The following is a 23,436-nucleotide window of genomic DNA, read 5'->3' on the forward strand; positions in this document are numbered from 1 at the left end:
CCCCCTCCCCCCATACCTCTTTAAACCACCAGTCTGTTCTCTATATCTGTGAGCTTCGTTTTTGTTTGTTTTTAGATTCCACATACAAGAGAGATGATATGGTGTTTGCCTTTCTCTGACTTACTTCACTTAGCATAATGCCCTTGAGGTCCATCTATGTCATCACAAATGGTAAGATTTCATTTTTTTAAGACATTTTTTTTTTTAAGGCTTTTTACTAGCTTCCTCCATTCGACCATTTAGGATTACTTCTATTTCTGAGATGTGTGTGTACATCACATTTTCTTTATCCATTCATCCATTAACAGACACAAATTGTTTCAATGTCTTGGCTATTGTAAATAATGCTGCAGTGAACTTAGGGATGCAGGTATCTTTTCCAATTAGTGTTTTGTTTTCTTCAGATAAATACCCAGAAGTGGAATTGCTGGATCATGATAGTTCTATTTTTAATTTTTTTGAGGACCCTCTATACTGTTTTCCATAGTTGTAGCGCCAATTTACATTCCCACCAACAGTACATGAGGGTTCCCTTTTCTCCACATCTTCACCAACACTTGTTAGTTCTTGTCTTTTTGATAACAGCCATTCTAACAGGTGTGAGGTGATATCTCACTGTGGTTTTGATTTCATTTCCTGATGATTAATGATGCTGAGCATCTTTTCATGTACCCATCTGTACATATTATGTTGGCCATCTGTATGTCTTCTTTAGAAAAAATGTCCATTCAGATCTTTAGTATGTGTCTTCTTTTTAATCACTGAAAGGTGAGTGTAAACAAATTTGTTTTAAGGGTGATTCAATTTAGGGTGATCTATTAGTTGGAGTAATGTTAGCTGCTGAAACAAATAGACCTCAAAATTCATAGTGACTCATTTATTTCTCATTTATGTTAGAATTTCTCTGTAGTTATTCAGGGACACAGATTCCTTTAGTCATATAGCTGTATCATTTCTAGGGCAGCCTTTCTCAACCTGAGTTCTCTTGAGAAATAAGCTTCAGGAAAATGATTTGGGTGACTATTTCACATTCATTGCATACAGTGAAGACCTTATAGCATTGGGGCTTAATTCTCTCTCTTGGAACCCCATTTGAGAAGTGTTGTTTTGGGCCTTAGTTATTTATATCCAAGCCACTGGAAAAGCAAAAGGTTTTAAAAGCTCTAGTCTGGAAATAGGACACTATCATTTCCACTCACATTCCATTAGCTAACGTGGCCACACCTTATGGCAAGGAGGCCAGGAAATGCTACCTAGTTATATGCCTGCAAGGAAGAGAAAGCTGGTGTTTGTGCCAACAGCTAGCAACTCCTTCACTAAGAGTTAAAACTTTGCCTTAAGGTAGATTTTAGGGCTGGTTTAGTGCCAAAACATTAGTGTCACATCTTAAAAGCATTCATAAGTAGTTGAGGGAAAAGGCCTTGTCTCTGTGGTCAGTTAATTTTACTAGCTTCCTCCATTTGACCACTTAGGATTACTTCTATTTCTGAAATGTGAACTTTAAGGAGTCCTACTTTTTATAAGACTGTTTGCCCCTGTAATAACTTTTGTTTTGCATTTTCAACCTGTAAGCTCAAGATATCCACATATTCTATTTTATTTTCAGTAATCCTTGAAATAGTAAAGTATCTTACCTGCTTCAAAGATGGGGAAACTAAAGTGTAGGGATTAATTACTTGCCAGAGTCACAGAGCTACTGGCAAAACTCAAGTCCCACTGTGAAGTCTTTCTGTTTTAGCCATAGTCTTATACCTTCTGAGATTAAAATTTCTAGTTGGTACTGGTTTTAAATTGTATGGCACCATTCATTTTTAGGGACCCTTAAACAATAATCTCATTAAAGATCATTCTGTTGTTCTTTGGTATGAAAACTTCCTTCTTATACCTAAAAATATTCATGGGCAAGGCTTGAAGGGGTCGACCTGCAGGAAGATATCTTTTAATAGCCCTGATATATAGCTTACAAGTCAGTTATTTTCACATTAATTAATGATCCTCTTGATATTAGTATCTCTGAGCTCAGAGAGACAGAATGTAGGATCCTACAGCTTGGAAAGTCGCAGTGTGGAAGTTTGAAACCAAGTAGTCATGGCCCTTTCTACTATTTCTAACTGGTCCCAAGTGAGTGAAGACTAGATGAGAGCAAAATGTTCATAAAACACTAACTAAATCACCTTTTTTATCCTCCTGTAAGTCATGTTCAGCTTAGGGGAGAGAAAAACTGTTCGGTTATCAGCTACTTCTCTATTTTGTTGCCATATTTTTCTATCCTGTAGAATCTGAGTACCTTCTAGAAGCTACAGCTTAAGCTCTGTTTTGTTGCTGAATTTTGTTGAAGCTTTAAGTGAACACTCTGCCTTTATTTAAAAGTTGATCTTGAGGATTCAGGTATGTGGGAGAACACTTTCTAGTCATTTTTTGAGCTTTCCCTTTAAAGTCACCCTTTTCACCACCAGATTCAGGTATTCAATATTTTAGAGAGAGTATAGTTTTTATTATTTCCCACCATGTCTGCCTATTCAAATGCATCAAGGCTCAGTTCAGATGCTTTCGAGACCTCCCTCTCTCATGTCTATTCTTTAACCCTTTTTACATTCGGTGTTTATGTAAATCTTAATCCCCTATTAAATAAGAGCAGAGGCTGCATCTTAATCAGCTTTATCCACCGCACAGTGCTGAGCCAGTGCCTTGCGCACAGAAAAGCATCTGCTGCTCTCTGTGGGAGTGTCTGTTCTCACTAAGCCTGTCAGTAGCTTCAGAAACCAAAGAACTAGGAACTTTACAACTATTAATTGCAACCCTAGAAGGGCTTTACCAGAATAATTTTCAACATTATTAACATTTCAAATTTTATAATTAGCAGTTATAAATCTGCCAGTGCAGAGTCCTGTGATCATAGAACTAAATTATCTCCAATTTCACTTTGACACTAAAATACAGTAAGATACCCATTACAGCCTGGTGTTTTGCATTTTTGCCTCTTGCCCATCTGGTCCCTCCCCACACTATATGCTCATGAGTCATCTTTTTATTTGTTTGGTACAGAAATCTGCTATTCCTGAAATGAAACCACATGTACAATTTCCAAGTAGTTTTCAAAATTGTCTGTGTGGACTGATTTTAAATCAATCAGAGAAGGAATCATCTGCTTTTGTAGGAATGTCCAAGTTTCCCATGTGGGCTGGAGAGCCTGCCTCTGGTATCAAGGACCCTTTTAACAGGATTTGTGTTTTCTCATTCAGTTGTAGTGGTAAGTATCTAATGGTGTTGAAGAGATAATGTAGCCAGAACCTCTTTGTTAAGGAAATGCTGGTCTGGGACAGATAGCCCAAGCATTGATTTCTCTCAGTAGTCTATGGGAAAGAAACACCACATTCAGAGGAGTTTGGGAGACAATCAATGAGCTGTAGAAAAGCCAGGTTCACAACCTAACAGCCTCTTTCTCTTCTAGGCTTCATTTTCTACGTCTTTAAATGAGGAACTAAAGTTAGATTATTTATAGAGTTCTTCCTTAAACATTTTACTTTTCCTTCTCCTAAAAGAAATACTAATAAGCTCTCAAATACCTTTATGAAAATGTTCTTAATTTATATCATGATAAAGCGGATTTACGGGGACTTGACCTTACACAGTTGTAGGAAGTGGCAAAATAGTCTCTGTACATTCTCTAGTCTGATGCTGGAACTTAAAGCCCACAGGACAGGCAGTCAGGATGTAGAGCTGGGAAGGACAAGAACAAGCTGGAACCACAGGCACAGGATGGAGCCTATGAGGACATGTTAAAATCTGTGGCTGTTCTTGCCTGTGACCTTGATGGTGTGGGCATCCTGCAGAAACTGAGGCCCTTCAGAAAAACTGAAGGAAGATCCAGGGGAAGGTGGAGCAGTTGCAGGTGTAGACGTAGATTCACACTGAGGTGAGCCAGTAGGTAAGCTACAGGGTGTGTGAGTTACAGAATGGCTGCTGCCTCATTTGGGCCCTCCATATCTTGCACAAGAATTTGTGGCTCATCCTAACTGGAAACATGGAAAGGGAATGTAGTTCAGTCCAGCAAAGTTGATATATCACAAAGTACCATGGTGGTTGTCACAGGATGGTGGGATTCCAGGTGACCTTTACTTTGTATTTTCACACGTTGTATTAACTCTTCACAATGAACATGTGTCATCCATATAATCTGAAAAAAATATAAAGCTATTCTCTCTGGGGGGAAAAAAATCTTCCTTTATTAAAAGGAACTGTAAGAATTGGAAGTTCATTGTTAAGAATTAAGAAAGGGTGACATATCATACAGGTGACCGTCATAGCTTTTATCTACAAGAAGTATAAAAAGGATGCCCATGTTTTAATTCCTCTTTTGCTACTTAACAGTTGTCAACATTCATTCCAGGCCCTAAAAATCAACATGAAGAATGAAATACTGAGGAAAAGCAACTTCTTAATCACTGGGTATCTTCAGTGCAGAAGAGTGACCTGCAAGTTACACCATCCTTCACAGTCTAAGAGGTACTGCTGTAGATGATGTAACTGACCGCAACATCACAGTCTGGCTCTCAGGGATTCCCTCCCCTTGGTCACCAGAGTCCTTTTCTGTAGTGTGTAGATTCTGCTGTGTTGATAGACCATAAACACACTGAGATTAAGGAGAACTTAACAAGTAAATTTAATTCCTTGTGGAGGATCTAAGACTTAAGACTCAGGGCTCCAGAACTTTTAGATGTTACTTTGGACCATAAGTCTAAAACTATTTTCCAAGGTTGGCACACATGATGGTTTCCGGGCTCAGCCCTATTCCCTGGGGCTTCCTGGGTGATGCCACTGACAGGGAGTTAACTAGAACTTCACCCTTCTCACTCCCACTCACATAAACACATTAGAAAGCAACTGAGTGAAAGTAATGGTATAGGGATGACCTTCAGTCTGCAGGAACTTGAAACAAAAGGCAAGCTTTGAAATTTAAACCATTAGTGACAGAGTCGCAGTTGTAATCCCACTTGAGTGTCACTAAGCTATGATTAAAAAATTGTGGTCCCCAAAACAGTATGCATGCAAATGGTCCATTGCCATGTGAGTGGGGAAAGACAGTATTAGAACTAGTTCTAGGCATTTCTTTTTATCTCACCCTTTAAAAATTTGTAAGTGTTTGTACTTAATATTATAAATGTATAAAATTCATAAATATCCGCATAATGGGCATACACGTGAAAACATTTTTTATTGACTGGCATGCAAAATCAAATTTTTGAAACCATCAACCTAAAAGAAAGTGAAACTTATTTTCTTCATTTAAATGGAAATTTTAGAAAAAAGTTAATACTCAAAATCTTAGGAGATAAAAGCTGATAACATAATAAAAAGATGCTTTTCCTATCAGTTAGTAAAATCCAAAATAAAAGCTACTGCAATAGCTAATAATAAATGTAAAAAGGAGAAAGCTTAACAGGGAAACAGCATTGGGATGGAACGAGAATAGCATCTTTCAACTAAAGATGCAGTGACAGCTTACACACCCATCCACGCACACCCACGCACACAGGCAGTAGCTATTATATAATCCCTCAGTGTAGGGGAAATAGAATGTAACAACATGGACAGCCTCGGCATCTTGATGTGGCCTTTAGCATTTGATCTCTTAAAGAAAAGAAAGGCAACTAGTGTTACAGTGACTTTATTGTACTTAGGAAATGAAAGCCATGTATGAGATAAGCATCATTTAGTTGTACTGAAGCCATAACTCCAGGATGAAGGAGCCCTGGCCACCTGGAAATGGCTACCCCCAGCACAAGTAGCCATCTTCCTTACTGACCCAAAGTCTCCTGGGGCCACAGGGTTTTAGGCCAGGCCTTTTCCAAGGGAATATACTACACATTGTCTAGGTCTGTTCAGTCCAGGGAGCGTCACCGTGGGACAAAGCCATAGGCAGTGGGAGGAAGTGTAATGGGCCCAGAATGAACAAGATGTGAAGTTCTGTAATCTTCTAAATCAGTGTGATTAGGAAGGGAAGAATCCACAATCATAAATTTATGAGTATATATTTAAAGAAGATCACTAGGAACATGGATGAACCTCGAAGATTTTATGCTGAAATAATAAGCCAGTCACAAAAGGACAAATATTCTGCTATTTGTCTGATGAGGAATATGAGTTGTCAGATTCATAGAAAGTAGAATGGTGTTTGTGAGAGGCTTGAGGAGGGAAAGTAGGGAGTTACTATTTAATGGGGACAGGGTTTCAGTTTGGGAAGATGGAAAAGTTCTGGAGATGGATGGTGGCTGCACAACAATGTGACTGTACTTAATGTCACTGTACTGTACCCTTAAAAATGGTGAAAGCGGTACATTTTATGGCACATATATTTTACCACACACACAGAATTTTTTTTAATCACTGAAGAAGCTAATATGGAAAACAGAACTGAATGTAAAAGAAAAAGCCAAACACTTTTTGTTTTTTAAATCAAGCTATAAGTACCTAGCTCCCAGCTCAAGGTCTACACTGAGGACAGTCATCTTGAGCCCTACTAAAGGACAACCACACAGTTCTAAGAACGCTGCCTCCCAGGTCACCTCGTGGCTCTCCTTCACTCGATGCCTGCCTCTTCCAGATGTCCCAGCACTGTGGAAGGCTCTTCTTTTGCAGCTTTGCCCAGCCTTGTCATTCGTAATAGACAAATGAAAAGTCCCAGAAACCTGTTCTGTGTGGGAAGGTTTTTTTTTGTTCTAGGCTTCGGTGGTTAATATGTTTGACAAATTTCAGAGTCTCTCTATCTCTGTAGACCAATGCCAAAGAATTGTTTTCTGGATTCACTGTTAGCAGCTGAAATAGGCAAATACAATGATACATCAGAACACAGAACTTAATGTCACCTCTTCAGTGATTCACCACTGAACAGCTGCTGGTTTCCATTATCATGTACTCAGACTGGCGATAGGGGATCCTTTAAAAGATCCTTTACTAGGAAGAGCTATTAATATTGCTCTGGCCATCAAGACATTTTCTAAAACCCCCACTCCAGTACATACCCATAAAGATTCTACCTAATGCATTTATTTCTCACTACACTGAAAGATTCATAGGATTGCACCATCTGACTCTTTATTTGGAATTTCTCAGCTGGCTAAAATGAAGGCTTAGTGATTATCTTTTAGCATCTTTATTTCATGCTGAGTATTTTCTACTAGAAATTTGAACCTCTGCCAGGCAGACCAACATGGATTTATCAGTTAAAGGCACTGGCAGAAGAGGGTCATAACAGTTGGGTCTCTGAATAACGAAAGTGTCTTCATGAACTAAAAAGGATAGTTTGCTGTCAGAAGCAGCTTACCTCTTCATCTTCACCTTTGGCAATGTAGGAGGTAAAGCCACCATATTCTGGCTCCCAGCCTTACAAAGGGAAAACAAACGGTATTCAGAAACCTCTCACTGCAAGAGTTTCATCATCTGTTTAAATCACTGATCTGCTGCTGCTTAAAACTGGGGGATCTGGGAGTTCAGTAGTAACCAACTCTGACTTATGAGCCTGAACTTGCCATCGAATCAATAAAGAGTAAGAAGTGAAAACTCAGAACTAAATATAAGATATACCTGGAAGGACAACTGCCTAAAAGCTCTAGAGGGTTCCTTAGAGGGAAATTATGGTTCAGTCCATCTGCTATACCTCAATCACAGACACAAATCATACTTTGAGTTGGGAGACTTAAATTCATGACCCTTAAGATTGCTTCCAACACAGAGCTCCTGTGATCTGAGATCCTGGCCATGGCAAGTTACGTCTGAACTGGTTCAGCTGGACAGGGTCCCTCAGGAGAGACTGCCCCTCTTACCTTCACAGCCACAGTAGAAAAGTAAGTCCAGGGCAAATTCAGTCTTGCTGTTGTCATGGATTAAAGTGTAGTGACCAGTCTTCCAATGTCTCAGTTCCCCCTGGCATGTGGGAATACTTGATTCTAAGAAAAAACAACAGAAGGCCAGAAAAAAAAATTAAAATAATCTTGATACCACTGCTAGATTGCAAAGGAATGATAATTAGGAATAGTACAGCCCTGAAGAAAGACCATTTCCATAAATCTCAGCTGACCTACTGCTCCATTATAATATTATATATAATATGTAAGCCTTACAATGATTAGCAGACATTACCATTTCTGACTATTTGAGGGAAAAACGTTGACTTTCTATTTCTCTCTTTACCATAAGTTTCAGATGGAGCATATATTTAAGCTGTGAAACTGTCACTGGTCCTTTAAATCCCCTGCAAGTCACTTAAGCCACATGGGGAGGGGCTTGCAACAATGGGAGGTTGTGCAACAACGATGGCTGCCCACTTCTATGTTTGCACCTCTGGATCAAAAGCAGCAATCAGCGATCGGAACCAGAGCCCCGGTATTTGGAGGACAGGGTCCCCTTTGCCTACCCTGGCTCCCGCAAGCTGTGCACAGCTGCTGGCTGAGGGTGAGGAGTGGGTAGCTACTGTGCTAAGACCCGAAACTGATCAAATAACTGCAATCTATCATCACAGCCTTCCCCTGGAGTTGCAAGCCTTCAAGAGACTCCAGAGGTCCAAAACAGGTACACTGGACAGATTCTACAAGTGCAACTGTCGTCTAGTTGGTGACTCTAACTTTGCTATCTTCTCAGAATCCTCTGACTATTGTTTCATCTACCCTTGGGGTACAGAAGAGATTTCTAAGCATATCACCACCAAAAGCAGAAACCATGAAAGGCTAATACAGTCCTGAGTATGGAAACATTTTATGAAACTAAAAAAGTTGTAAATGAAAATAAAAATAACAAAAGCTCAAAGGAAAACTATGCTGAGGTCATGAAAGACAATTTGTGAAAGAAAATCATCAAATAACCGATAAATACAGGGAAAAATGTAGACTCATTGATCAATGAAAGGCAAATACCGAAAAGTTGGAAAATACAATTATTAGTTTGTCAAGGAAGAAGGAAACCACCATCATGTACCACAGCGGAGGGAGAGCAAGCTGACACAAATTCTGGGGAGGGAAACTGCCTTAGAAGCTGGTGCAGTCTTGGATATAGTGCTTGCCTTTCTACAGGGCTATTCTGAAGAAAGAAATGGTTGCATCGTTGTTTATGATGATAGTGAAGAACTGGAAAGAATCTGAATGTCCAACACAGGGCTGGCTAAGGTCATCTGATGAAAGACCCTACAGTCATTAGAAATTATATTATGGAACAGTGGCTTTCAAAACTTTTAACTGTGGAATACATTCTTCAAATAAAAGTTTCTAGAAATGCAGTGTTGGCAAAGAGCTATCTCTAAAGCTACTTTGGGGGAGGCAAGGGCTTCCTAACTGAGGTGTTGCACAGACCTGTTACATAAGAATGTAAAATAACAAGAGATTCATTAAATATTAAGTGGGAAAAATACATCATCCAATTAAGACATGAGTGTATATACACACAAACACCTGTATATATGCAAATATGTATGTGCCTACAGAGCAACAAAGACTGGAAGGATCTGTTCTAAATGTCAATAGTGGCCCCTGTGAATGATAATCATTTTCTTTTTTCTTGTTTTCCAAACATTCTGAAGTTGTCATGTTATTTTTATAGTATTAAAAAATTTATAATTGTCAGGTCTGCAATGGTCCGGGTTCTCTTGCTGGATGTGCCCGATCTCTGCCAGCAATTAATACTGCTATTACATGCCTCAAAGACTTTACAGCTTTTACTTTAGAAAGTTTTATAGCTTTTCTTTAAGAGGGTAAATTTTATAAATAGTGACTTTTCTCATTTACTTTTGTATTCCCCACTCTAGTTTGGCCCAGGGCATTGCATACAGTAGATGCTCAATAATAGAGTAAAGCATCTTTTGGTTGCCTGTGTAGATTTCCTTCCAAGTTGTAGATTCCCATAAAAAATGAAACCAAAAAGGAATAGAAGTGGACAAATACTTTTTTAAAAAGCCCTTGAGGCCCCACTGATCTTCACCTGATTCCTTTCAGGGTCTAGGTACAGATGCCAATATCAACTATGAAGGAAAACCAACCTTTCAAAGAAAGGCTGTCGTGTGTATTGATGCCAGCCACCTGTGTCTGGTTTTTCTAAGTATCTGTGGTGACCAAGGGGACAGGTCGGTCAGTTTGGGAGGCTACAGAACCTGAGTTATGTCGCTCATGGTTAGCAACTCACACTGAGGGTTTTGTTCCCCGGGCGTCCACCTCCCTTGTCTCTGCTCTTCTAACAGCAAAGCATCCTCCTCAAGAGATTAGAGAGGAAGCAGCGGAGGGTAAGACTGAGGAGAGGAGCTGGGTAACAGATCTCATCTGATTTAGCAGGTGCTGAAACACATAAGGCTGAATTTATAGCTGCTCAGCTAATGGTGCCAAAATTTCCACAGAAGTGTTCCTCTTAAGTTTCCTGTATCTTTCTCTGTTCTATGTCGTTTGTAGATGATTAAACTTCCTCTACTTTCAATAATTTCCTTCTATTTGTCCAAATTCAAGCAAGTTTTTCGCAGTCTGTTACTGGCTTAACAGAAAGAAGCCACTCACCTTCCTCTCCTTTATGTTCTTGTGTTTTAGTCATTTTAGACGAAGCCACTTGTATTTCTCTCCACCATTTGTACTGCTGTTGGCCTAACAGACCAGCTGTTCTTCCTACCTAGAATGCTCTTCCCACAGATCCTTGTCTTTCAGATCTGAGCTTAGATGTCAGCTCCTCAGACAGGCTTTTCCACATTGCCCCATTCACCTGAGAGGCCACCTTCCTCAGCACATAACCCTATAAAAATTGTCTGCACAGCACCTGTCCTTATTTGATGTTTTCTTGTTGTTTGTGTATCGCTGAGTCTCTGTCTCCTACTGGAACATAAGCTCAGGGAGAGCAGAGACCTATCTGTCTTGATCTCCAGTTCCTGAAACAGGGCCGACCATAGAGTAGGTGCTCCAGAAATATTTGCTGCATGAATAAATGACTGAATCGTGAACACTTCATGGTAAATAAGGACAACGCGTACCAGCAGCTTACCTTTCTTTGCTTCATCTTCCTCTGGCTCTGGGTCTGTCTGCTCACTGCTCGGTTGGCTCTTGTTGCTGACGGCTGCCTGACACTTCTCTGGCTCAGAGGAGCTGTGGCTAGTCCCTTCTTCAGTGTTATCGGCAGCAGAGGCTGCTTCTCCCTCATTTTTGTCCTCAACCTCATCTTCTTCTGAGGGGGCCAAGAAGTGAAGTCTCAGGCCTGTGAAGTTGGAGAGCAGCAAGAACATTGCCTCGGAGCGAAATAAAGCCATGCAGTCCTTCAGGACGTCAGGAAGCCCGTTCTCCTCAGCTTTCTCGTAAAACCTGAAAGGCAGCAGTGCCAAGGTGTTCATCAAAGCCACAGATGTAAAATTATTCATGAATGAAAGCTGATAACTAGCTTTGTACCTCTCTCCCTAAACCCTGGCATAACTTACTAAAATACAAATTGTTACGATAGTGAGATTCTGTTAGGGTCTGCTACTGGATGTCCCTGGGAACAAAACATCGTTAGGGCAAATGTCCTATTATTAGAGGTAACCCTTGTGGACAAACAGGAGGTGCTGAATACAGAAACAAACGTCTTGGATGATGGGTTCTACCTTTTGTTAGGAGGACCTCGGCTGCTCCATTCCACATCTCCTTTCTCCAAAGCCTCACACACCTCTGCAAATTTCTCAGGCTGGAAAATGAGTAAATAAAACAGCAGTTAGCAAGTCTCCTTATGATTTCACACTGGTCTGGCAGGTACAGCAGCTCTGCAGAATCATTCTGGCTGGTTCCTCAAAGGGCTAAGTGGCTCTCACACCTTTCACATGAGATTCCCCAGTCCTGGTATGGTGAAGCCAGAGCAAAGACTAGATAAATCGTCAGCATTCTTTAGCCAAGTGACCTGAGTGTCAATTTGGGCCATTTTCTTAAGTAGTTGTATGTCCTATGTCAAATTGCTAAACCTCTCAAATTCCTGCATTTATAACATGAAGATCATAATATAGACTTAAAAAAAATTTTTTTTAATGGAGTTACTGGGTATTGAACTGAGGAACTTGTGCATGCTAAACACACTCTACCACTGAGCTATACCCTCCCCCCAAACTCTTTAATTCATTAAGATGTGAGAAAAAAATTAAACTGCATAAACAGGCAAAGTTATAATCAAAATGTCTATATAATAATACAGATTCTTTAGGCCTTAGCTCATTCCCTTTAATTAGCATTCTCAAAGTCTAGTATAGTACAAGAGGCTGATTAATCTATTGAAATATTCTCAATATAAAGAAGCTTTATAAGTACTTGTTTAATGCATTTTCCCAGGGAGGGTTCTACAAACAGTAATCCTATCAGTTGTAAAACAGGAAAGAGGATCCTGAAGCATGGTTTAGGTAACCAGCTGAATTAAGTAGGGTTAAAGAAGTTTATTTACTGTAATACTTCTTAAATTCCTTAATATGCTACTGGCAGCTATACAGTTCCAAGAGAGGCAGTGTGTAGTCTCTTTCAGCCTTTTTTCGTGAGGGACCAGCTCTTGGGACTGTGATTCCATGGGACCCAGGGCCAACTGGGAAGCACCACGTCAGCGTGTGTGATCTCGTTTGGCCCTCACAAGTCTTTAAGATGGGCAAGGCAGGTGTCGCCAGGTTTAACTGATGATCAAACAAAAACTGAGATCTTTAGTGATTTGCTCAGATCAGTAAAACCACACAGCCAAGGCATGACTATAAAGTCTCTGACTTTTGATCTAGTTCTCGCTCCACTATAACATGCCCATCATTCTCAAACACTTGTTAATAGGTGTTGATCAATTAGTAATATATTATAATATATTAGTAAAAGTAACAGTAAACACCATAGTCACCAAGTGAATAGGAGGGGAACTACACACAACCCCTAGTATAGAAGTGTGTGTGTGTGTGTGTGTACCATTAAAGATTCTGCAGAACTGGGGAGTACCCAAGGGACTCAACCCACTAACAAGCATCTGATACCAAGGTTACCTATTACCATCATTTCTATATTTTATTTGAAGAAGAGGATGACAGACTTTCTAATCTGGAACAAAACAAAAAGCAACATAAACTCTCTTAGTGATGCCTATTCAACTACCCAAAAAGGAAGACTGCGTGCCAAACATGACATATTGGACAGGATATGCTGACCTACCTTAAGGAACTCTTTTAGGAGAATTTCAGAGGTTTCTTCGAATTCTTCCTGAATTTGTCCTTGGTACTCCATATTGAGATAAGTAGGGTTGATCCAATCATACAAAATTTCATGCTGCAAAGAAGCAGCAAATGCAAAGAGTGAGTTAATAATTCCTACTGCCTTTGTCCTGACATCATTTCACACTAGTAAAACATATGCAAATCCTCATTTATAATTTTCTCCTTGTTAAATAAATTTCTGGAAAAGCTCTGCCTTAGACTTTATGAAAGTGTACCTAAGAAGGGTGGAAAGGCAAGCTTAAAGCCTAGTTTCATTATCAGGATGGGCCACTTTTAAAACCAGAAAAACAAATGATACACCACAGATTCTAAGATGAGAATTCCAGCAACAGGAATTTATCCTTACATCTTGCGGGATGTGAGGGCTCCGAGGTATGGGGGGTTCAAAGTAGTTGGGAGGCCTGGACACTGAAGGACCATGAAACCAGCCGCTGATAGACAAACGTGACTTTTCTTCAGACAGGACTTCAGATACCTGAAAAGACAAGACCAGCAGCACAAAGAATATTACCACAAAGAATAGAGGAAAAGAGTACCAGGCAATGCACACTAATTTCAGGGCCCTTCACACACTGTCTGAAAACAACCGGAAGCTGTCACATTCAGATAATGGGTGACTGAAAAGCATGCTCTTTGGCACTCAAAGTATTTGTGGCTTACAGTCTTTACCTGGTGAAAGGATACTGGAGACACTTCAAAGAAAACCAGTGTGTTCCACAAAGGGATAAGAGACTTGACAATCTGCTTCGGCTGGAAGTGTTCTGCACCAGGAGAGAACACATCCATAAATGTGGTTTCATGATCATTAACCACTTCCAGGCAGCCTCGTTTCACCTTGACCATTCACATATCTCTAAGGGTATCTAGATGTCCCCTTCAGGTCCCCAAATGCCACCCCCTTCCACTTCTCTTATACTTGCTAGTTCTGCTAGGCGACATCTGTTTCTTACCACACCTTTCATCTAGTACCGATAAAGGGTGGAAAAACTTCTGAACATTTTCTGGAGTCCAACTCTAGTGTTAATCATTCAAACAAAAAAAAGGTCCCTGACCTCCTGCCAAATGGACCGGTCCGGGCAGATTCATAGCCACAGGCAGCTGTGTACAGCTCTCTTCCCTTCCATGGCCAGCATTCAGAGGCAGGGTTTGACTGTTCCCCATCTCAAATTGACTCTCATTTATCTCTGGAGTAACGATTATTTCAAGTACAACTTAGAGAGGTGGTTCTCAGGGCTGGTGTTCATTCCCCCTGCGGTCATCACTCTGGTGGACAGCTTCTGTCTCCTTTGTGGAGTGCAGACACTGTGTATGAGAACTCAGAAGTGGCTGCTGGTGTTGAAGGGCATGCATGAGTCTTACCATCGACACTGTACAGGTCCAGGGTGCCCCCCAAGCTCCTGTCCCAGGGAGGAACCAGGTAGAGAATGAAGGCTATCCGGCGCCCTTCCAGCTCGTCGTCATGGCAGAGCAGGGCATCTGCAACAGTTTAACGCACACCTGCATGTCCCTGAGCGGACAGGGAGCAGCTGACATCTGATTCTGCATTCCTAACCGTCCATCTCATAGTCTTCTGAAATGTCAGCTCCTCTAGCTTTAAAATGACACTTATTTCTCCTCTTTTATAATTATGGAAATAGAACTGTCAATATGGGAAACTCTAAAAACACTGAAGAACACATACATAATAAGTAACTCAGAGATAATCATTAATATTTTTACATATATTCTTCCAGTACTTTTCCAACATACATGTATTAGCTTTTTAAAAATATTCTACGCTGGCTGTTTTGTGACCTGCTTTTTTTTTTTTTTTATTACACAGCGAGTGTCTTTCCACATAAATACATACACTTAGCATCTTTTAATGGCTGGATACCTATTCCACTATATGGATTATGAATTACCTCCCTCCCCCTTTAATCAATCTTCAATTTGTTAACTAAGTTGTTTCTATTCCTTGTCTATTATAAAGACTGCTTTAATGAACATCATTGTATATAGCTTTTTTGTACTTTTTCTAAGAATATATTCACTTATTACCTTCAAAAGGAAAAAAAAAAAGGAAAAAAGGCATTGAGGGAGATATCTGTTTCCTAGGAGAGTAAGAGTAGAGTTTACAATATCACCTCTGAATTTCCTGATATTGTATGCAAAGTGTGCGTGTGCATTATCAACATTTTTCTGAAAATATCAAAACTGAGCAGGACCCTGCATGGATCTTCCTAAGTACAAAAGCCCTTCTGTGTCCCCCGTTTCTTGTTTATAGGAAAAAAAAAAAAACGCTAGATCTTCCCCAAGTTCCAAAGTGCAGGCTCAAGCAGTTAATGATTAGGACAGCAGAGTAACAGGGCTCCTAACTCCTCCTGAAGGGATGTAGATAACAATCTGATGCATGTACTTGAGTTGTTCTGCAGAAACTTAAGAACTCCCTACTACTCAGGTGAAGGATGGTGACTACATGGCACTACATACCACAGGCACTAGACCCCAGACTGGCTGGAACCAGAAGGTTGATGATTGAGATTCCTGAAACATGACTCTGTTACCTCACCACCAACCAATCAGAAGGTTCCATGAGCTGATGATCCTGTATCCTACCACCCTCTCCCCTAACACTAGATTAAGAACCCCTGCCTGAAAGCCATCCAGGAGTCTGGAGTTTTTGAGCATGAGCTGCCTGTTCCTGTTTGGTGCCCTCACTTTGCTGCAAACACCTGCCATCAGAGTTTGGCTCTCTGTGCTGTGGGCCATGAGCTTGGTTACAATATGGTCAACAGCTTTCATCATATTCCCCGAAAGAACCACTGCCTTAGACCTTCCAATAAGATGGGCATTTCTGTATATGAGCTGAATCAGATCTTCCTCATTAAGAAGATTCTAACTCTGTGCAGGGACACGTAGTCTAGGATTTTGGTACACAGTCACCATCATTGTTTAGTTAAAGCCTTTAAATCTTAGACACATCAGGGTTTTATCTTTCTTACCTGAGAATTCATATTTAGCACAGGACATGTCAATGGTTGATTCCAGGTCAATCTTGGAAATGTCAGAAAGCCAAGCCCGGAAATGTTCAAACAGAATTTTCCTAGAAATGTAAACAAAAGATACCTTGTTATACCATCATGTGGGCTCCATTTGGATCTACACCACAACTGTTTTCTCCTGGAGGTTTCAGTGTATTTGAGAACCATTCTCGAGAACGTCCCTCACTTTAAACTTGCATAGTTTAGGACTAATATTCCGACAAGTAAATGTAAGCCTTTCTACTGTAATGTATTTTTGTTCCACTGTTTCATTTTATTTTCTTCCTCCTAAATTTATAATACTGCTTGTCATGGTAGAGGTCTGACTTTTGTCATAACAATTTATCACACCAATGTTCCAGTCTAAAGTTAGGGATTTTTAGACACGTTTTTCAGCACTAATACTAGCACCATTGTTTAATGAATACTTGGGTAGGTGACACTGTTGTAAATTAAAAACTTTAAATTGCAATAATGGTGAATATTATGCTAACTGTGCAATAATCAGTAGATTTTTTCACAGAAGTTCTGATATTAACAGGATACCAAAAAAAGATGGTGGAACACTTCCATTTCCCAGCGTAAGTGGCTCTGTTTAGAAATCTCTTTAATAAATTTAAAACTCACTCAGCCAACTTTGAAATTCTGCTAACCTCGATGAATTAAAAACACTTAATGTCAATTATATCTCAATAAAATAGAAAATATTTTTAAAAACATTTTAAAGGGTCTATATTAGTTCAAATTTTGCAAATGAGGGGAATATTTTCTGTATCATCTTAGTCCAAATGTACATAACCGAAATCCCCATAAAATGCAGTTGTGCTGTTGATAACTAAATATCAAGTCTTTATGTTGATCCTTTGACGTTTTATTACCAAATATCTTTTTATGGGCAGAGCTGCAAATTATACAGAATAGGCCAACACAGCAAACCGCTAAACCAGGCTTCAGGTAGTGTGGGTGCTCAACATTTCTGCCAAGTCTTACGTCCTGATACTTTATGCATCAAATATTATCAGAAGCCTTCAAGCCCTCTTTTACTGGTAACATCAGCTTCCACAAATGTATTCCATAGGAAGCTCCTCTTCCAGTCTTGATGGGTGGCCATTTAATTTGTATGTAATTTTTCACCATTATGAACAATGTTACTATAAACAATCTTGTATAGAATCTTTGAGTATATCCTTAATTATTTTCTCAGGATAAATTCTTGTAAGTATAATTACACTACAAAAAGACAAGCATCATTTTAAGGGTTTTGATACATCTTTCAAAACAACCTTCTAAGAAAGACTGCAGCCGTGTATAAAGGTATCTATATTTCTGGAGTTTTTTTTGATATTTGCCAACCAAATATGTCAAAGATGGTACCTCCAGTGTTAATTTGTTTCCTTGATTACTAATAAGGTTGAACATTCTATCATAGAGAACTTGGGCCATGGAATCCGACAGACTTGGGTTTGTAAGGGCTTGTATCTTAGCTCCCTCAATCTTTACCTTGGTAGCTTTGAAGAAGTTACTTAATTTCTCAAGAGTCTGTTTCCTCCTCTACAAAGACGGCAATGATGCCAACAAAGACTGTAAATGACATAACATTTAAAGCACTTACTCCTCTGCCCAGCACACATTAGGCACCCAACAAATATGAATCCTTGTTTACCTTAAAGCACAGATGTGAGGCTCTCTTCTCTTCTTCAAATCATCAGACTTGATCATGAAAAAGGAAAAAAAGGGTTTCCTTCAGAAATCGGGCGCACAGAGGAGAGGAGTTCAGTGAGGACTCTGGGAGCACAGCATTGTGGTTAAGGGCCTGGACTCTGAAGCCAAACTGCTTAGGTTTGATGCATGGCCCCTCTGTTTGGCAGCTCTGTGACTCAGGCAACTTAGCCTCTCTGTGCCTTATTTACCCAACAAATACTTACATAGTTATTATAGTGGAGTTTATGTTCTTGAGGGAGAGAGACAATTAACCTAAAAGTCGATTATCAGTATTAGAGAAGGTGATAAATATATGAGGAAAATAAGAGTATGAGGGACCAGGGGTGGGGAGATGGGGAATGGTTTGCAAATGAAGGTTATACTTCACTGAGATGAGGCAAAGACTTCACGGAGATTGGGAGGTGTGCCAAGGGAATGTCTAGGCAAGGAGGACTCAAGATCCTGAGTGTGTAGAATGCCTGGCCTGTTCCAGAAATTGCAAGGGGGCTGTGTGGCCGGAGCAGAGAGTTGGGGAGAGCAGTGGGAGCCTCAGAACCACTCTGAGTAGTCTGGCTTTTAGTCAGAGAAATGAGAACCTTTGGAGATTTTGAGCAAACGAATAAAATGATCCCATTTACAGTTTTAAAAACTGAGATAAAATTCACATAACATAAAATTTACCATTTTAACCATCTGAAGGTAATTCAGTGGATTTTTAGCATACTCAGATGTTGTGCAACCATCACCACTAAATTCCAGAACATTTTCATCTCTCCCAAAAGAAACCCTGTACCCATTAGGCAGTCACTCCCCTCTCCCCTCCCTCCAGCTCCTGGCAACCACTAATCTGTCTCTTACATATGTTTTGCTGGTCATTACATACAAATGGAATCATACACTATGTGGCCTTTTGTGTCTAGTTCCTTTCACTTAGCATGTTTTTAAGGTTCATCCATGTTACAGCAGTATTTAGAACTCCATTCTTTTCTTCTGGTTGAATAATGTTCCACTGTATGGATATCTATTCATCAGCTGATAAGACACTGGATGTTTCTACTTTTTGCCTGTTATAAATAATGCTGCTATGAACATCTGTGTACAAGTTTTTATGTGAACAAATGTTTTCCATTCTCTTGGGTCCATTTATATTTTAAAAGAACACAAGGGCTGTAGGTGGGCAAGGATGGAAGTAAGGAGACTGGTTAATACACTAATAATCCTGGTGATGGAAAAAGATGGCTGGGATCAGATGTTGGCTATTGGCAGTGGAAGTGAAAAGAAATGGGTTTTTCTGAATATATCCTGAAGGGAGAGCCAGCAGAATTTCCCAATGGATTGGATATGAGATGTGAGAGAGGAATCAAGGATGACCTCAAGGTTTTTGGCCTGAGCCACTGGATGGATTGAGTTTCCATTAATTGAGATGCCATTAACTGAATTGTGGGTGGAGCAGATTTAGGGGGAGATGATCAGGAGTTTAGTTTTGGAGTTAAGAGTGAGACTTAATAGATACCCAAGAGTTGAGGCAAAGCCTGGAATCTGTCTGGAAGGGACCCAAGGGCTAAGCCCTAGAGTACTCTATCATTAAAAAGTCAGGTACAAAAGGAAGACATACCAAAGGAAACTAAAGACTCGCCAGTGACAAAAAAGGGAAACGAAGAGAGCATGGTGTCCTGAAAGGAAAGTGAAAAACAATGTCTCCAGGAAGGAGGAGTAACACAACAGGCCAAATGCTGCTGAGAGTCAAGTCAGACCAGGCCTGGAAACTGCTGACTGAACTTACTCATGTGCAAGTTGTGAGTGACCTTGACAGTAGTTTCAGTGGGGGGTAAAAGGCGAAAGCCTGGTTACAGTGGGCTTAACAGAAAATGGAAGAGGAATTTAAGACAGTACAGAGGACTCGTGAGGAATGCTGTCAAGGGGGCACAGAGGAATAGGTGATAGGTGAAGAGGGAAGTTAGCTCAACATTTTTTTTCTTAAGATGAAAAGAACTAAAAGCTTTTTTTTTTTTTTTTGGTATGTTGAAGGAAATAATCCAGAAGAGAAGGAAAAACTGATGTAGTTTCTTCATCAGTGGAACAGGAATAGTAAGGTATTGTTATAAGGATTTAATGAATGAATAAACACAAAGCATTTAGCATGGCATAAAGCATGCACTCAATAATGCTTGCTTTAAAATAAACACAGAATATCAGGCTACTCCTAGTGACAAACCTGGTTGGGGAATTAGAGGACATTATAAACCTAATTATCAAGTCAATTCATAGCACAAGCAAAGAAAAAGGGACATGAGTGAAGTGAAAAGGGACAGGAGACTGAAAGCAGGTTTTATATTTATATTTACATTTATATATTCAGTCCCAACGTGAGCACAGTAAAAAAATATTCACAGCAGAGAAGAGTTTCACCAAGCACCCATGAGAATCTAAAGTAATGGTTTCTTCTTTCCCCCCTCAGCACTAGGGCTCTTATTATTTTGCCTCTCACTGACTTCACAGTTGGAAGTATTTTCATCTACTAAACTGCATTAAGTGAAAACCACTTTGATTTCTCAATTTCAGCAATCAGAGATGCAACTGCCCTAAAGCAACAAAAGAGGCCCAGTGTTATCTGAGTTGATATAATTACAAAGGTAGACAACTATGTTTTTTAATTAACCTATACAACTTTACTCCGGATAAAGTGTATTTTTCATTAGATTTTCTGAATTATTAAGAGTCACACCATTTGTGTAGTCAACCTGGCAAATTCATCATATGTACAGGGTCCAAAGATTGACAGACAGGGGACACAACCAGCTCTAGTGTAAAAAAGTAAAAGCAAGAAAGAAATGTTACTGTCTTATCCCAGAGAAAAATAAATCAAAGGAAAAATGCAAAACAAACAAACAAAAAACCAAAAGAGTTTTTCATCTTTTTCATTTTTATTTTATTTTCTGTGAATTTAAGGGTTGATATCCTTGAGGTTTTATAAAGGATTTCCAAGAGTGATGTACACCACATACTGAAAGATACCCCCAAAACTGGGGAAACCAATGACCTGCATACCTCTATACCTACACTGGGTCTGTCTTCTTAGAAAAACCAGCCTTGATTTTGCGATAGTCTTTTGTGCCAAATTAAATTATCCACCAAAAACAGAATGGATCTAACTCTCTGCAGGACATACTGTAATACATCAAGCCACCTAAAACAAAGACATGAACTTAAAAATCTAAATGGTTATTATCTTCCAACGTACTCTCTCTTCATTATACCACTCCCCAAAATGTACTTCTCTCCTTTGTTTATAATGTACTTTACTCATTGGCTTGACTATCTTTCACTATCACCACCCCCTCTGTTATTTTAGATTTTAAATGCTTTCAGGGCAGCAACTGGCAAAGACTCCCATATAATATAATTACAGCACCTAATGCACAGTTAACACTCAGCTTATGTTAAATAAATGAATGCTTTTAACAAAGTCAGAGCCAGGACCCTCCATGGCAAACACAAACTAAAACCTCAAATCTAAAGGTATTGAATGATTTTTATAGAGAATGAGCTTCTAAAGCAGAAAAGCTAATGTAAAAGGGGCATAAATACCTGCTGGAACTTATATAAATCGTTATACTTTTCATGGAAGTCCAAGTTCAAAAGTTCCTTCTGAAGTCCTTCTAAGAAGTTTTGGCTTTGGATGAAGTTTGGGATCACGCAGTGAAGAAAGGGGTCCATGTCCATGGCAATGGCTTCTGTTGGGAGGAAAGCATTATCTATGGCTTTTTCCCTTTTGTATTTTTGACCCGTGAATAGTACAGTAGAGAGAATACAAAAGGGATGGTCATGAATTTTCAGGAACCTAGTACGTAAAGTCTAAGATATGGGGGAAGAATTATAAGCTCTTCCCTTTTTTTCTTTACCCACTCAATACTACTTTTTAAAGATATTGTGCTTAAAAATATTACTCCTTAAGGTGAGTACAGGTAATGTCACTAAAATAAAGCTCCCATTCTTTTCGCTTTTTTTTTAATTCAATAATTACTTATTTAATTGAGTGTATTTCAAAGTCTTAATTCATTCCTGTCCCCAAACTTAAAATGAGAGCAGCAAATTTAAAATGAGAATAGCAATACTGGTTGGCAATTTTTCTTCAATCCTTTTTTCCTTCTCCAAGTTACTGTCAGAAGAAGTTACAACACACATACTTTAAAAAAAAAAATTTAGGCATAACCGCCTCTAACGCCTTAGTTTTTACCTCAATGTTTTGCCCACTGCTTCTAGTGGGATAGATTAAGCACCCCTCTGATCACCACCCCCCCACACCAGGTGCCAGGCACAGCGGTGCTTTACATGCATTATTTAATTTAATCTCAACAACTCTAAGGTAGACAGCATCAATATCTCCATCCCACGGATAAGGAATCTGAAAATTCCTTGAATGTACAGAGCTTGCACTTTAAACACTGAGCTATCACTTTCCACAGGCATCTGGAAAACCCAGGATTCACCTCTTCAAAGCACTTAACCACCGAAACAAAAATCATGGCAAACTTTCGAATGGAAAGCATGATGCATTAAGCAGAGTTCTTATCCTATAGGGTGATATTTGAAGCTGAGGCTGGAATCGTTCCATGTAGGTTCCTTCCTTTGGTCAAAATATGTTTATTTTCATGGGTCATGTTGTTGAACTACAGGCCTGCAAAATCGAGTAAGCTTAGGTGCCTGCTATCTGGCAGCTCACAACAATACGCTTTCATGGGACAACCAAACATGATCCTCGGAAGAAAAATAGCATAAGCCACTCAAGTATGAGTCCAAATGTTTACTGGTCCTTATTCAGGAAAACATGTATTGATGTATACATACATTACTGTATTGATCTCATTCAACATGAGCTCTCCAAGGGAAATACTATTAGTTACCCAACTTTACACAGGAAGGAGCTGAACCCATTGCTCAACCAAGCACAATTAGTGGAGAAGATTCTAACTCAGTAATCACTAATTCCAGAATTTCCATAACTTGGATGTCCTCTACTTGGAGAAAGTCCCCGGCCTAAATTTCTTTCTCTTCTAGGTTTCTAAATCCAAACATAACTTGGAGTGAAAAGAGACAACAGGCCAAGTAGGCGAGTCGGAGGTGGCCAAAGTCACACTCTCTCCAAGAGCCTCTTCCCTTTTCGCCTTGCAGCTCAGGAATCGGCTTGAGCGCCGGGACTTTTTCAGAGGCCCCCAGACCTGCGCTGCGCCCCTCTCTTCACAGTACCCGCTTACCGTGGTGGAACGGCGTCCTGCGGCTCCAGGCCTCAGCCACCTGCTTTTTCAAGATTTCCTCCGTGACAGCATCCGAAAACTTCGCCATTACCTCCTTCTTTCCTTTTTTCCCCGGCCGGCCGGGGCCGGGCTCAGCAGGCCGCTTCCCATTCATCTCGCAAGCTACGAGACCCACGCCACACTGATCAAGCAGCTTATTTCCTAAGGAGACTACAATTCCCAGAATGCCCGCTTTCCTGTG

General features: G+C 39.9%; 1 protein-coding gene across 1 annotated transcript; it reads right to left on the reverse strand.

The window, feature by feature from the left end:
• Positions 1 to 5,652: 5,652 nt before the first annotated feature.
• OGFOD1 (2-oxoglutarate and iron dependent oxygenase domain containing 1) lies at positions 5,653 to 23,426 on the reverse strand. Its single transcript, XM_010988451.3, has 13 exons — positions 23,196 to 23,426; positions 21,529 to 21,674; positions 17,903 to 17,949; positions 16,201 to 16,301; positions 14,576 to 14,692; positions 13,886 to 13,977; positions 13,563 to 13,691; positions 13,155 to 13,268; positions 11,597 to 11,676; positions 11,005 to 11,318; positions 7,824 to 7,946; positions 7,325 to 7,383; positions 5,653 to 6,816 (listed from the first exon to the last, which is right to left on the reverse strand). Exons 1-13 carry the CDS (start codon positions 23,347 to 23,349, stop codon positions 6,655 to 6,657), a joined length of 1,638 nt encoding a protein of 545 aa, XP_010986753.3. The 5' UTR covers positions 23,350 to 23,426; the 3' UTR covers positions 5,653 to 6,654.
• Positions 23,427 to 23,436: the final 10 nt, after the last annotated feature.

Source organism: Camelus dromedarius, chromosome 9, assembly GCF_036321535.1.
Source record: "Camelus dromedarius isolate mCamDro1 chromosome 9, mCamDro1.pat, whole genome shotgun sequence".
NCBI lineage: Eukaryota > Metazoa > Chordata > Mammalia > Artiodactyla > Camelidae > Camelus > Camelus dromedarius.

Coding starts and splice junctions, on each gene's coding strand:
- OGFOD1 (XM_010988451.3), bottom strand. CDS start 23,349: ATGAATGGGAAGCGGCCTGCTGAGCCCGGCCCCGGCCGGCCGGGGAAA. Junction 14,693..16,200: donor TGCTAAATATGAATTCTCAG/GTAAGAAAGATA, acceptor AAACTGTTGCAG/ATGCCCTGCTCTGCCATGAC. Junction 13,692..13,885: donor CTCCAGTATCCTTTCACCAG/GTAAAGACTGTA, acceptor TTGTCTTTTCAG/GTATCTGAAGTCCTGTCTGA.